The sequence below is a fragment of the Artemia sp. Qi Xiang Cuo genome, chromosome 8, assembly GCF_049724085.1.
Source record: "Artemia sp. Qi Xiang Cuo chromosome 8, ASM4972408v1, whole genome shotgun sequence".
NCBI classification, from domain to species: Eukaryota; Metazoa; Arthropoda; class Branchiopoda; order Anostraca; family Artemiidae; genus Artemia; species Artemia sp. Qi Xiang Cuo.
Window position 1 is genome coordinate 36,328,085 of NC_142801.1, and position 16,177 is coordinate 36,344,261.

The window sequence follows — 16,177 nt, forward strand, 5'->3', positions numbered from 1 at the left end:
TCGAAACTGTTAGCTGGTCATATGAAACCAGTATTTCAACCATCCCCGAATTTTTGGGATATTTCTCGAAAATTAATGATCGTAAATACACAGAATTTTAAACACAATACAAAATTGTTTACATACGTTGACATCACATTTTTGGAAGATTTCAGAGAACCCAAATTTCTTTTCGGGAACTTCTGGAAAGACAAACAAATTTAGTTAATTACTGTATGAAACTGATAATGCACTGATGTAAACAGTAATAATGGTCAGTGGTGCGGAGACAGAGAAATAATAAACTTCATGATTAGTTGGTTATTTTACCTTTTTAATTTTTTTTAATCTAGTATTTTTTATTTATTTTAGTCCCTAGCTCAATTTATCGATCAAGAACAAGAATTTGGTCGATATGTGTCAGTATTTTCGTCTTCTTTCGATAATCCTATTCATTTTAATGATAGCGTTTCATTAATAGAAAGCTGAATTGGTAGAAATACCATAAAAGTATTGCGGGGTGGGGATAGTCTATAGTTGGTAGTATATGGTAGCATAGCAGGATAGTGAGTAGGCTATGAAATAGCAATCCTTCATAATTAGTTACTATGGCAGAAATCTTCCTATTTTAGTTCTGTAAAGTTCCGTTTTGATCTTTTTAAGGCAGTTTTTGGGGAAAATGTTTTCTCCTATTGTTTTTTAATTATAAAGTCTCTTAGTTAACTTAAAGTACACGGATAAAGGCCTAAAACTGATTTTTAAACAGCCTTCAAGGCTTTTAATTATTAAATATTAAATTTATATTAAATTTTATTCCTATGTGTACGGGGTTACATCAAGCAAGCAAAAGCTTAAAGAGGGTTAGTTGTTCTGTTGTATTGTTTTTTTTTGTGTTTTCTTTGTGTATTTTAGTTGCTGTTTGCTTTCTTGAATAGACCCCGTTATTAAATTGAAATTGAAAGGCTAGGGTTTGAGTTGTCGCTTTGAAAGACAATGTATTCGGTTGAACCGGAACTTCCGTACTATCCGGCCAGGTAAATACAATATAATACCTAGTAAAAAAAAAACATTCATTCGCCTAAGAAGCTATCTTTTTAAGCAATGAGTTTCCGGGCGTTACCCATTTTTACAAGCTCATTGCATATACTGTAGGTTACGAGTTATATCCTACATTATTTAAAATGGTCCTCCATTAGTAAAATTTGGGACCCGTTTCATGAGAAGCCCCCAGCTGCAATGTCATACCTAAGTAAACGCTGATTATTGTGGTGCTAGACTCAATTCGTGTGCTTTATTCTTAAAAATTACTCTATGTTGTTAATATCAGTTTCACATAAATATGTATTCAGACGTGGGCTGCACAGAAATTAAAGAAGCATTGTGCATCCAGCTCGCTGCGCATCTGCCAACCTCCAACACGAATGTATGCTAATCAAATTATTATGACAAAAGCATTACTTGAATGAGCTCTTGCCTCCAAAGCCAAATCTTAAATTTGCTAAGGTTTAAACTTGAGTAATCCAGTGAAATTTTTTTTTACTCTAATTTTCTTGTAGTTTGGTCACGTATTTACGCTGTTATTCACTGAGTGATTAAGAACGAGTCCTCTGGGACAGATCCCTCTATATGTAGAAATAATACAGACAACTGTATATGATAAGTATTTTGAGTGATTGTGATATTGACCATGACCAGGAGCGGCTGGAGCGGATGTGCTGTCTCTGAAAGTAGTGAAGCAAGTTTTACCCGTGATATTGCCGAGTTACATTGATTTAATGAATGGTCGCCTTGAAGAAGGGGAATTTCCCGATCAATTTAAACATGTCAGAGTAGTGCCATTGCATAAATTTGGTGACCAAAAAGATTTCAGCAATTATAAACCTATTTCGCTACTCCTTATTCTGTCTCGAATTTTTGAAAAAATATTATATAAACGAATGGCTGAGTTCCTGGAGAGGAAGGATTTCTTTTATGCAAACCAATTTGATTTCAGAAAAGGATACTCTACGGAACATGCGGTTCAGTATTTTACATCTATGATTAATGGTACTTTGGATGGGAAGTTGAAAGTGGCGACTATATTCCTAGACATTTTGAAGGCATTCGGCACAATGGACCATGTGATTCTTCTGAAAAAGTTGGACGACTGTGGTATTAAAGGAAATACTCTTAAAATTATTTCATCATATTTGAGTCACCGATCTATGTATGTGCAACTGAGTGATGTGAAATCAAATGATTAACTTATTCGTTTCGGTGTTCCCCAGGGGTCCCCTCTCGGTCTTCCTTTCTTTTCAATATATATTAATCATGTCCGCCAAACAACCAGGGACTTGAATACGAATGTTGGAATTGGAAACGACAGGTACAAACCTAGGAATGGTCTTCTCCTGTTTACTGAGGATACGAATTTTTCAGCTGCGGAGCGCACCGAAGCTCAGCTTTTAGGGACACTGAGTAATGATATGGAAAAAGTGGAGAAATGGCTAAGGCTAAACAAGCTGAAAGTAAATCACAGCAAATCGGCGTTAGTTGTCTGGGGCAGATCATCTTCATATTACCCCTGGTTGCAAGAGCTTACAGTAGGAGACTCGACAATAAGACGTCAGAAGTCAGTGAAATACCTAGGTGTAATAATTGATGAAACACTAAGTTTTTCAGAGCATGTACAGTGTATATCGTCGAAAGTAGCAAGGATTATAGCTATGATAAGGTAGCTAAAGCATCAGTTTCCGCAGAAAGTTTTGTGTCTTTTATATTTCTCATTAGTCCATCCTTATTTACTATACTGTTGTTCTGTGCGGTCTGGAACAGTTTATGTTCACCTGAAACCTTGGCGTTTTGTCCAGAATTCAGCTGTGCGTGCTATTTATGGAATCAATAGACTTACCTCAGTTAGGAATATTTATCCGCGAGTCCGTATTTTACCGTTTTCAGGGTTGTGCTTATTTTATAAGCTTCAACCAATGTATGATATTATAAATAATATTGCTCCAATGTGTCTTCGTCATATGTTTGAGACAGCTGCTGATGTCCATGGACATTCAATGAGAAAGGTTGGTATGTATAGAAGGCCGAATGGACTGTTGTTGACGTCCACACTCTCTTATCGTCATGTTCTTTCGGTACTGTGGTTTCAGACGCCATCTTCTATTAGGGATACTCGTGAAAGGTCTGGCATCAATGAGCAGTAGTGGCAATCTTGCCTGTAGGTTTATGAATCCTAATAATTTTTTTTTTTTTTTGCTTGTTTTTTTTCAAGTAGTTTTATATGTTTGATATGTTTTATATGCTTGTTTTTGCTTTCTTGTGAAATGGGAACCCGAATGCATTGATGTAAGTGGATGTAAGTTTTTTTTTTTTGGAGTTGCAATACAAGCCCAGGTTACTGGGCTTCATGCTTTTTTGTTTATTTTTTTGTGAATAAATTATATCTCCATTGAAAAGAAAATTTTTTTGATTATTTACTATTGTCCTTCTAAATGATTTTGTAGATATATTCTAGATATGTTTTGGTGGTCCTGTCAGTTATTAGTCTTGGAACCTTCACGCCAATGCTCAGAAAAGGTAAATCTCTTGCACATTTTACTCTTTTTTGTTCAACAACCGTCATAACTGTATTTCGAAAAACATTTACGCTCCTACTTGATGAAGTTAAGTGCAAACACTTTTGGTGGCATAATATAAATATTTTAAATTAACATATTACTATAATTTCATAGTAATGAGACGAGTTTTATCAATGGTAATTCCATATTGCAAAGAAATTCCCCCAAAAATATGAGACTTGAGTAAGCTTTACGAGGGGTCTTCACAAAATCAGTTTAGATAATTTTAGAGTCACAAAATCATTATTGTGCGCGCAGCCTAAACAGTTTCTATTTTCAAAAAGTTCTACCCAATCTATTTTGTTCCACACGGCCAGTATAAAATTTATTGTGGCTGGTATGAAAATTTTCAAGGTTATTTAAAGTGTACCGAATAGTTATATTTGGCATAAGATTGAACCTCCCCCCCCCCCCCCCCTAACCGTATGCTTAGCTATGAAGTGTGACCATTTAACTGATTCTAATCGCAAAAAATAAAATTCAGGTCAGAAAATCAATGCTAAGCAATTAATGCACAGCTTACAAGCACAAGTTATGGGACTTGGAATTTCACGGCCAATAAAAAATGAGCTAACAGAAAACTCCAATGAAAAGTTTTACTTCTTCATAACAACGTAAAGTCTTGTTTGCCAAGTAAGTTTAGAATGTGAGAAAAAATAGTTTCACTGTACCAGTTATTCCTCACAGTTTACTATAAACAGTTATAATCTTGCTCTCAAAATATTTGTCTGGAAAGTAAAGAAATAAAGATCAAAGAGCCATTAATCTGATTTATTAATGAAACACTACCAACAAAATGAATAGGATTATCGAAAAAAGACAAAATTACGCTGGTGACCATAAGCTTTTGAACTGGCTGTCAGAATTGCCATCATACGAAATTGCGTTAAATTTAATTATAGATGGGGTATTAGATGACTCTGTACATTGAAAAGACAATGACTGTGTTTAACCCTCCCCTCAATTATGGTATTTGGCTTTCGTTAAGGTGACTACAGTCTTGTCAACCATAATGCAAACACTGAAATACGCTTCTTTGTAAATAAGGAAATTTTCGGGCCAAATATCCACAGGAAATAAAATGGAGTTTTTTTTTTCTATATATCCCAAGATCAAATTTGTCAAAATTCTAAACTCCATAATGAAAAATCCCAATATTCTTAAGTAACTACTTGGTGATCGTACTAAGTGGTACGAGTTACAAAAAGTCAACTAGAGCTCGACGGTAAATGGATCGGTGTCGCTTTGACTACGGAGGGTAAAACCTTTGAGGTCGATTGAAGTTCAAATAAAGTCCGAGGTTAAAAAACTCAATGTTTCCGCAGTAATGTTTTGCTTTATTTTTTTTATTTTTTTACTTTAATGTTTTTGATTAGCCTTTTATGATGAAAAATGAACAAAAAAAAACCTTTTAAGATTTTTCACTTTAACAATAATTTAAAAACCAAAGTTAAAGTTTTTTTATTATTGTTAGTAAGCAGCTTAATTTGGAAGTTATGATCCGAAATTATGATTATCTCTTTTGCAAAAATAATTAACAGATAAAAAAAAATTATTTTTTGACAAATACTTTACATTTTGTTCATATACTTGTAAGCTATTTTCGTTCTATATTAGTAAGGATAGAATAAATGGGTAGCCCATTCTTCAAATTTCTTCCAAATAATTCGTAGTAATGAACAGTACAAAGGTTACAAAGAAAGCATATTCCTGCAATAAGAGGGGAGTTATCTTACCGGAACACCCATATTCAGGTTTAGTCCAAATGAACTGATGGAGATTAATTTTTAAATCCCCATTCCCGATCCTTCTCTAAATTCATCTAAAGGTTCACAGAGAGTCTGGAAACTTAATTTTTGGGGCAGCAGGCAACCCCCCCCCCCCCCTACCTCTCACCTACACAATGACCCGCCGGTCCTCCACCATAGTAGCTGATGTGAAATTATATATCATTGTAGGCTACTTAATTTTATCACAAATCAAGTGAATCATCTTTATTTTATATGGACTACGTGACTTTTCGGGAGCAAATGCAGCATTACCCGGCATTACTGCCTCTAAAATTGGGAAGTTAAAAAAAACGTTTTTGATAATATAGAATTGTTTGGATAGTTCAAATCTTTCAACCTATAACAACTTGGCCCTCACTGGGTCATAATTGTAGTTGTGTGCCAATAAATGGAAGAAAATACAACTTTGATTCGGCATAATCTTTTTGGCTTCTTAAAAAGCGGACTAGAAATTTTAATGTATGTTCGAATGAGCCTTCTAACGATTTTCTAGGGCTACTGATTTGATATCAAATCCATATAAAAAAGGCTAAATATTTGTTTGATACAGAAACCCATGAAAAAATAAAAATAAATAAGTACGCATTGGTGGTCTTTCTTTTCGAAAAAAGCAAAATAGGACATTTTTGAAAATTTTGAAATTTTTTGTAGATGAATATTATTATCAAAACACATCTTTTAGAGTTTCAGTTACTGCTACGCCCAGTCACACCTTACACACAATCTGTTAGTAGGAACTATGAGAAAAAAAGTACTGTTTTCCGCTGTTTGGTGGTGTAAAACAACAATTCTGATCCTGAGAGGATCCAAATATAATAAAGCGAACAGTCTGAAATTCCCAATCAATTAAGAAGTACTTAAAACTGCATATTCAGTTGCAGAGTTTCAGATACAATAATGCCGTGTGATTGCGCATTTATTCGTGAAGGTACATGCAGCCCATACAAGATAAACGGTTGATATAGACAACTGCTTCGTTCATTTGAGGCTTCACAAAATTAAGAGCAATGATTTATAATCCTTAAAACAAAACTGGCCAATCGTGCTCGAATGACAAACCTAAGAATTATAAATTTTCCAAGTAGGTTAAATTTAGAAAAAAAGTAAAAGAACAGAGTTCATTTTCCGAGCGATATTCTAGCCTTTTCAGTTTTTTTTTCTCCTTTTCTTTCTGGACACGGAATACGGGTCATGAAAGCTTTGAAATATTTGCAAATGACTTTCGCTTCTATCAGGCTGCTGACGTTCGTGGTTTTAAAAATTATTTTATCTTGTTAAAATAATTATAAAACTTGTCTTAACAGCAGTTATAAGGAAAAATAGTGTTGATGACTAATTTTTAATTAGCTATTTATTGTAAGGATAAGTGATTCCTCCATTATTTTATACATATTCAACCATAATATCCAGTTAACTGTGTTTAGCCGTCATATTCCCTCTAAGTTAGAAGACTAGGAATTCCCTGGGCTAACAAGGTGTTTTGAAACACCATTCTAAAAATGTGCGTTCAAAAAACTAAAAGTAATAACAAATTTAGCTATGAAAATTTTCATACACAGACTTGAAATCTTATCAATAAAACTTGCTTCAAATCCATTTTATACTTGAAAGAAGCCTATTTAAAGGGTATTTGCCAGTCTTGCCTTATTCCTTGGCTTACTTGTATCTGTGGACATGAGCCTGTGAGCAAAACTTGGATTCGATTAGACAGCAAGGGTATAAAAATAAGTCACACAAAGCTGTCTCCGTCTTCATTTACAAACCAATAAAGGGCGGATAGAAGATAACAAATATTTACAATAAAGAAAAATTAAAAAAGTAAAGGTTTGGATGGAATATTTTTTCAAAGGGTACATTTCCGGAACAAAAATCCAAAAGGAAGGAGGATAATGCTTAAGTTCCATTAGAACAACAGGATTACGATAAAATGACACCATCATCAAATACTTTTATTTTTCACAAAACTTCCGTTGAAAGTGATTTTAAACTCACCAAAAATGTTTGCCATAGCTCCAAGAATAAAACCTTTTAGTATTCCGAAGTTTTTGAAAGAATTACACGCTATATTAAACTGTGTCTATGCGTTATCTAAAAAAAGTGTTTCAGGAAAAGTTTACTTCCTTATTTTTTAATTCTATTTGCATATTAGATCGCTTCTATTTCAAGGAAAATTTAAAATGAATTAGGTTAATGGTTTAACTATATAATTCCACATTTGAATTAGTACGATTTCTTATGGTTCCGTAAGTTTCTAAAATGGCAAGTGTATTTCATAAAGCCGAGTAAGGATAAACACACGCTGAAAATATCTACCTAGGAAATATTTGCCTGAAAGCTGCTTGTCTTATTTGTATCGTTTAAATCTTTCAACTACTAAAGCCTGTTTTGTAATTTGTAATAATTAAAAAAAATTATGTCCCACAAAAGACATTTTTCAAAGTAAAGTAAAGAGCTAACCAAAGACGAACAGAAATAAATTTAGATAATAATTCAAGCATATAATGACCAAAAATCGCTATTAATAAATAAATGCAAGCGTCAACGAACAGAAATCAGAGGCAACGCTATAGCGTTGCCTATAGTAAAGGCCATACGGCTCCAATGTTTTAATATTTATTCATTATTTGTTCTTCCCCAGAGGCACTTCATATAGAAGGGGTCGTCGTAAAAACTTTAAGGAGGCTCATTCGATTGGAAATCGAGAGTTCTAGTGCCCTTTTTAAGGTTCAAAAGTAATTGGAAGGCAACGAACACCCCTTCTACGCCTACCATTTCCCCAAACACATCGAATCAAAATTTTGAGACAGTCATTTTGTTCTACGTAGTTGATTTCCAGATAGAATCTATGTTTTTGAGGAGGACACACCCCCACAACCTTCCGGGCAAGGATTGTAAGTTATGCCCTGGGGGCATATAAGCTTTTTAGAGAAGGCTTTGTCGTAGAAACTTCAAAAAGGGCTAATTTGATTGGAAATTCAAAGGGCTAGTGCCCTTTTTAATAATCGAAAGTGATTGGAGGGCAACTAACCCCCCTCACGCCCACCTTTTCCCCAAACACATCCAATCAAAATTTTGAGATAATTTGTTCAACATGGTTGAAAATTCTGGAAATAAGGTCAATGAGGATAACAACCCCCCCCCACAGCCCTCAGGGCAAGGGTTATAAGTTTTGCCCTGGGGGCATATAAGGTTTTTATAGAAAGCGTTGTCTTAGGAACTTGAGAAAAGGCTCATTTAACGGGATAATCAAAGAAATAGTGCCCTTTTTAATAATCGGCAGTGATTGCAGAACAAATAACCCCCCTCTCACGACCATCAGTTTCTCGAGCCCCTCCAATCAACATATTGAGATAATTTTGTTCAACATAGTTGAAAGTTATGGACATTAGGTCTTTGAGGATAACACCCCCCCCCCCCACAGCCCTCAGGGTAAGGGTTATAAGTTGTGCCCTGGGGGCATATAAGGTTCTTATAAAAAGCGTTGTCGTGGAAACTTCAAAAAGGGCTCATTCGATTGGAAACATTTTCCCAAACACATCCAATCAAAATTTTGGGAAAGCCATTTTGTTCAACATAGTTGAAGGTTCTGGAAATGATATCTTTGAGCATGACACTCCCTCCCAAGGTCTTCAGGGCAATTGTTATTAGTTATGCCCTGGGGGCATATATGGTTCTTATCGAAGGAATGCTCGTATAAACTTCAGAGAGGGCTCATTTGATTGGAAATTGAAAGTTCTAGTTGACTTTTCAAGCGTCAAAAGATATTGGAGGGTAACCTGCCCCCCCCCATGCCCTTTTTTCCCAAATGTATCCGATAAAAATTTTGAAATAGCCATTTTGTTAAAACTAGTTCAAAGATCATGTAACAAAAACTCCGGTGTCGACACAAACCCCCCAGGGACCGGGGGCAGGTGATGTCAGTTATGCCCTGGGGCATAACCCCTGGGGCCATATATGGTTCTTATGGAAGGGTTGCTCGTATAAACTTCAAAGAGGGCTCATTCGGTTGGAAATTGAAAGTTCTAGTTCACTTTTTAAGAGTTAAAATAGATTGGAGGGCACCTATCCCCCCTCCGCGCCCTTTTTTTCTCAATACCATCTGATAAGAACTTTGAGATAGCCGTTTTTTTAAAAATAGTTCAAAGACCATATAACGAAAACTCCGGGGTCGACACAGCCCCCCAGGGCCCGAAGGCAGGCGTTGTAAGTTATGCCCTGGGGGATTATATGGTTCTTATGGAAGGGTTGCACGTAAAAACTTCAGAGAGGGCTAATCTGATTGGAAAATGAAAGTTCTAGTTCAGTTTTTAATAGTCAAAAAAGATTGGAGGTTAACTAACCCCCCACGCCCCTTTTTTCCCGAATGCATCCGATAAAAATTTTGAGATAGCCATTGAGTTAAAAATTGTTCATAAGTCAGATAAAAAAAACTCAGGTGTCGACACAAGCCCCCAAGGCCCAGAGGCAGGAGTCTTAAGTTATGCCCTGGGGCATATATGGTTCTTATGGAAGGGATACTCGTATAAACTACAGAGAAGGCTCATTTGACTGGAAGTTGAAAGTTCGAGTTCACTTTTTAAAATTCAAAAGAGATCCAAGGGCAACTAGATCCAAGGGCAACAGGGCAACCCCCCCACGCCTCCTTTCTCCAAACCCATCTGATAAAAATTTTGAGATAGACATTTTGTTAAAAATAAAATAGTTCAAAGGTCGGATAAGAAAAACTCCGGTATCAATACAACCCCCCAAGGCCCGGAGAAGACGTTCTACGTTATGCCCTAAGGGTATGTATGTTTTTTTTTGAAACGGATGCTCGTATAAACTTCATAGAGATCTCGTTTGATTGGAAATAGAAAGTATATATCGTTTTTATGGAAGGGACGCTTGTATAAACTTCGGAGACGGTTCATTTAATTGGAAATTGAAAATTCTCGTTCACTTTTTAAGAGTCAAAGATATTGGAGGGCAAATAGCCCCCCCCCCCCCCACGCCCTAAATGCATCAGATAAAATTTTTGAGACAGACATTTTGTTAAAATAAGTTCAAAACTCAAATAACAAAAACTCCATAGTCGACACAGCCCCCCAGGGCCCGAGAACTGGCGTTGTAATTTATGCCCTGGGGGCATATACGGGTGTTATGGGAGGGATGCTTGAATAAACTTCATAGAGGGGTCATTTGATTTAAGATTGAAAGCTGTAGTTCGTTTTTTAAGGGCCAAAAGTGATCGGAGGGCAGCAAGCCTCCCCCCACACTTCCCATATAGAAAGGGTCGCCGTATGAACTTCAATGGGGGCTCATTTAACGGGGGACAAACTTTTTTCATTTTGATATTGTTACTTTGATAGGCCTACCATGTTTGATACTTTTGTGAAGATTTGATTTTTTTTTTAATTTTGATTTTGAAATAAGGAATTTTTAAAAACTTTAAACGTTTTGCAATCAAAAACGTTCAAAAGTTAACTAAGAAAAACACTTTCCGAAAAATAAGTTTTTCAAAGAAAAGTAAAGGCCATTTTAAACCTAAGCTCAGCAGATAAAAGCTCAGCAAAATGTTAAAATTCAAACTCAAAACGTTTAAAGAATAAATGAAACCCAAAACGAACAGAAATTAAATAAACAATCATAGGAAAAAACATACAACAAGTAATAATAAAAATGAATAAATATATCTTAAAGCGAGTAATGCTTAGATTGAATATGAAAAAAAACTTAAAACTAAAAAAAATATTTTGTTATTGAAGTATAAATGAAACTCAAAACGAACAGAAATTAAATAAACAATCAAGGCAGGCAAACACACAATAGATATTGATATAAATGAATAAATAAATCTTAAAACGAGTGAAACTTAAATTGAATATGCAGATCAAGCTTGAAATGAACATAAATCACTACAAACAAGAGTTTGGGTATCGCCTCCTCCTCTCACTGTGAAAGTCTAAAACCTACTGCGTCATTGGCGCTTTACTGAAAACTATATGCGTCTTGAACAGTCTTGGATAGTATAAACAACTTCAAACTGAAAATTTATATATAATGATACTAGTTCTTGAAAGATCCATCAATTCAAGAATTTATTTCACTCTAATTTTATTTTTATTTTCAATGCTGTAAGAACTGGAAAAGAAAATATTTGTAGCCTAATATAATTCGTTTTCAGTGAAGCACCAATGACGCAGTAGGCGTTTGGTTTTTATTTACAGTTACGGAAGGGGGCAGTATCCAAAATCTTGGTTATAGAGAAACTATATTCGTCTTGAACAAGTTTAGAAGGAACTGATAAATTAAACTAAATATTTGATGTATAATAATATTAATTGCTGAAAGCTCATCAGTTCAAAATTTTACTATAATTTAATGTTTATTTTCAATGCTAAGTACAAAAGAAGATATCTATAATTAAATTGGTTTTCTGTCTATCTGTCTTGGACAAGCCTGAAATATTCATAGTCGGATTCACAAGCAGTCACAGTGGTAGTAGCAATGCCACAGAGGCAGTGGCAACAGTAATAGTAATAGTAATAGCAGAGTAAGTAGTAGTCGCAGTAATTAGTATTATTATCATTAGTAGTAGTGGAATTAGTTGAAGTAGTAGGAGTAGTAGTAATAGTAGTAGAAGAAGAATAAGTATCTCTGAAAGTTTCAACTGAATACACTCGGCCATTCCTGGGATAGGCCTTTCGTCTATTGCTGATCAAGGCTGTATCCAGGTGGGATGTGTTAGGGGTTTTGAAAAAAAAATCCTAGATACGACCCTGGTGCTGATACAACTTTTCGATAACTTGTATGCATATAGTGCGTTTTGATTTAGTTCAGCATCCATGTCAGTGCTCCTTGAAAAATTTCACTTTAATTCCTTTACTCATTCCAAAAATATTATAGATACACCCTTTTGACATCCTAGATACACATAGTCTCTTTTGACTTAGTTCGACACTACCTTTAACATTCCCTGGAAGTTTCAACTTGATACCCTTAAACATTCCTGAGATATGGCAGATATATCCTTTTTACAACTCTGGATGCACATAGCTTATGTGGAGATCCTACGGTCAAAACGTAAAAAATCTTGGCCATGTCAAATAAAAAATGTTTTAGATGGAGTAGGATTATTCTATATTTGGAATATGGGGCTACGACCCTTAGATCAGGGTGAACCGTTTTTGGCTATGGTTATAGAAAGAATACTATAGAACGCTACTATTGGGCAGCGTGTGTCATCATCGGTGCCAGTATTTGATCAAGATGGAGATTTTCGTCAGTTCCTACCTGAAGATTGTGATGTGTCTGCGTACCTTAAATCTGTAACTATTGATGAATTATTTGATGTTATAAATAATATGAAAAATGGAGCATCAGGAGGAGATTTTATTTCGTTGAAGGTTTTGAAGTCGATTTTACCTGTTATATCTAGTCATTTTTTAGGACTGATAAATAATTGTTTAAAAGCTGGAATATTTCCTGATTGTCTAAAGTGCGCGAATGTTATCCCGATATTTAAAGGAGGGGATAAGAATTGTTTTAGTGATTATAGACCGATTTCTTTACTGCCATTTATTTCTAGAGTGTTTGAAAAGTTGATTCATAGTAGGATGGTAAGTTTTTTCGAAAAAAGACAATTTTTTAGTTCTAGTCAGTTTGGGTTTAGGAGTCATCATTCTACAGAGCATGCAGTTTTGTTTTTAACAACTTTTATTAATGATGCTTTAGACAAGGGTCTGAAGATAGCTTCGATATTTTTGGATATTACTAAAGCATTTGACTCTGTTGATCATGATATACTAGTTCAAAAGCTATATAGTAGTGGTATACGTGGTGATTTTTTAAATGTGATAGTTAGTTTTCTTAGTGGAAGGACTCAGTGTGTCGTGATGGATGGAGTTACATCTAAAATTGAATATATTTCGATTGGAGTACCCCAGGGTTCCGTTTTGGGCCCTTTGTTGTTTTTGGTTTATATTAATGACCTTTGTAGAGATTCAAGTAATGTGTCTTGTTCTTTGGACCTTGATACTTACGGTACAAAAGGAATTCTACCATGTTTTGCTGATGATGCCCATTTCACCGTAGCTGCTAGAACTGAAAATGAGTTGATGACTATATTGAAACAAGGTATTTCTTCGATTGAAAAGTGGATGCGAGTAAATAAATTGAAACTGAATCATAATAAGTTGAATTTTATGATTTATGGTAGAATTACTGGACATTATCCATGGATTAATAGTATAGAAGTAGGGCACCATACTATTGTAAGATCTACTAGTACTAGATACCTTGGTGTTATAATTGATGAAAGCCTTAGTTTTAAAGACCATATTGCATCTGTTAACAGCAAATTGTCTCGTAATATTGGTATTATGCGTAAACTTAGGCATCTTTTTCCGTGTGAAATTCTGAGAATGTTTTATTTTTCTATGGTTCACCCATATCTCATTTACTGTTGTATGGTTTGGTCGAAAACATTCGTAACTCACCTCCATCCGCTCTGCGTAACACAGAATATGGCAATTAGAGTTCTTTATGGTAATCAAATTGACCTATCTGCATCGGTGAGGCATCTTTACCGCGAGTATAAAATTCTACCGTTGGCAGGAATATGTGTATTCTATAATGCTCTGTTTATGTTTAAATATTTAGCTTCGGAGTTACCATCATGTTTTTCAGGAATGTTTAGTCTTGCGTCTACTACTCACGATCATTTGACACGATCTTCTCAGTTGGTGCGAAGACCAGCTGTGGTCACGTCTAGGTCTAGGTTTTCAATTCGCCATGTTGTTCCATTAGTTTGGGAGAGTTTGCCAGAGGATTTGAGGAATGTTGGGGGTTTGCAGGACTTTCGTAAGTCGCTAAAGAACCATTGTTTTGATGTGTATATTTTGAATGGATTATTCCACGCCACTTAAGTTTTGTCTTTGAGGAGGGTTTAGTTGCAGCTGAATATGATTATAATTATTATAATTTTGTTGGGTGTTGTTTGGAGGTTTGTTGGTTTTCGGGTCCGGTAAGTTGAGCTCTAATTATTTTTTTTTTTTTTTTTTTTTTCTATTTCTTTTTTTTTTTTTTTCTTTTTTTTTTCTTTTTTGGTTTCTTGGTTTTTTGATTTATTAGGTGGGTTTTCTCCCGCACAAGCATTGCTTCAGGGAATCGATGATGTATATATATTTTTTTTTTTTTAAATAAACCCATTGTTACTTACTTAATAAAAGACCAGGAAGTCCAAATGTGGACCCAGGCAGTTAAAACATCTGAAACATTGAAGTTTTATTCCCAAGTAAAAGAGATATTTGGATTTGAATGTTATTTTAAACTAGGATTACCGGGGGAGACATTGAGAACTTGGTTTCGGATCCAAGCGAATTGCCTGCCACTAAAAACTAGAAAAAGAGTATTTGAAAGAAAAAGGGTGGCCCCAGATGCAGATGCGGATTACTCTTGCCCCAGATGTAACCTAGGTATTGAGGTTGTGGCCCATATTCTCGCCGAGTACCAGCAACTTTCTCTATTATGGGGAAAGTTTTTTTAGGGTGGAAACTTGGAGTTCCCGGGGATCCTGAAAACGACTGTAAAAAGGACAATCAGGCGGTTATGCAGATATATAAATGAAGCGCTGACATCAATGATTGAAACTTGATATTTATTTGATTTTTCTTGTGGAGTGTATTTAAGAATACTGTGCTGTATGGCCTGTTTTTATGGCTTATAATAAATTATTAATATTGTTATTGTTATCATAGTGTCTCTTCATTAGGTCAACATCCTCTACAATCTGCCCTGAGAGTTCCAACGTAATACCCTCAGCTGTTCCTTGGATATTGCATAGACACCCTTTTGACGATCTGGATGCACATAGGGCGTTTTGAGTTAGATCTACATCCGCCTAAATTTTTCCTGAAAGTTTCATTTCAAAATTCTATTTTGATCCTGAGATACAGTATCTATGCCATTTTGACAATCTAAACGTGCTTAAACCGTTTCGATTTAGTTCAATAGTAGCAGTAACAGCAGTCATCACCCTGAGAGTTTCAACTTAATATCCAAAACCGTTTTTGAGACATCACAGATGCACCCTTCGACAACCTGCATACACATAGTGTTTTTTTTATTTAGTTTTTCATCCCCATCAGCTTTCCCCGAAAGTACCTTACACTGTTCCTAAGATATTGTGCTTATGCCATTTTGACAAGCTGGATGTAATTAAAATCTTTTGATATAGCTCAGTAGTAGCAGTACTAGTAGTCGCAATAGCAATAGCAGCAATAGCAGCAGTAGATATTGTATTAGCAGTAGTAGTAGTAGCAAAAGTAGCAGTATTAGTAGCCATGAAGGTTTCACTCTCATACTCTATGCCATTACTCATATATTGCTGATACGCCTTTTTGACAACCTGCATTCATATTGTGTGTTTTGATTTTATTCAACATTCTCTCGTTATCATTTAAAGTATCACAGTAATTCCCCTAGACTTTTTTGAGACCCTAAATCAACATGCCACCCTTTCCAAATAATTAAGTAAAATTTTGCTCTTTTGGATTCCTAAGAAGCCTTCTTGTATTAAAAACTAGTTTTTAATAACAATTTAAAAAAATGCATTTAAAGTTTTTTTTGGCTTCTTTATAGATTATATGTCATGTAGGCTAAGGCTGAACTGCTGCTTTTTAATTGGTTTTGGCTGCTCTTTTGGATATTATTAATTTTTTCTTTCGGGGATTCATTCCTAATTATAAAAACTCATAAATACCTAATATCAGTCAATGTACAAACTGCATCTAAAAGGAGTAAATTTATCAAATTGAAAAA

The 16,177-nt window shown here is 35.0% G+C and overlaps 1 protein-coding gene across 2 annotated transcripts in view; it reads right to left on the reverse strand.

The window, feature by feature from the left end:
• The window catches only part of LOC148949365 (uncharacterized), a 34,365-nt gene extending 26,922 nt beyond the window's left edge, over positions 1–7,443 (reverse strand). For both annotated transcript variants that reach the window (XM_089092931.1, XM_089092930.1), the window contains exon 1: positions 7,370–7,443. In XM_089092931.1, the coding sequence (XP_088949057.1) occupies positions 7,370–7,385 (16 nt within the window). In that variant the 5' untranslated portion in view covers positions 7,386–7,443. The remainder of the gene's footprint in view (positions 1–7,369) is intronic.
• Positions 7,444–16,177: the final 8,734 nt, after the last annotated feature.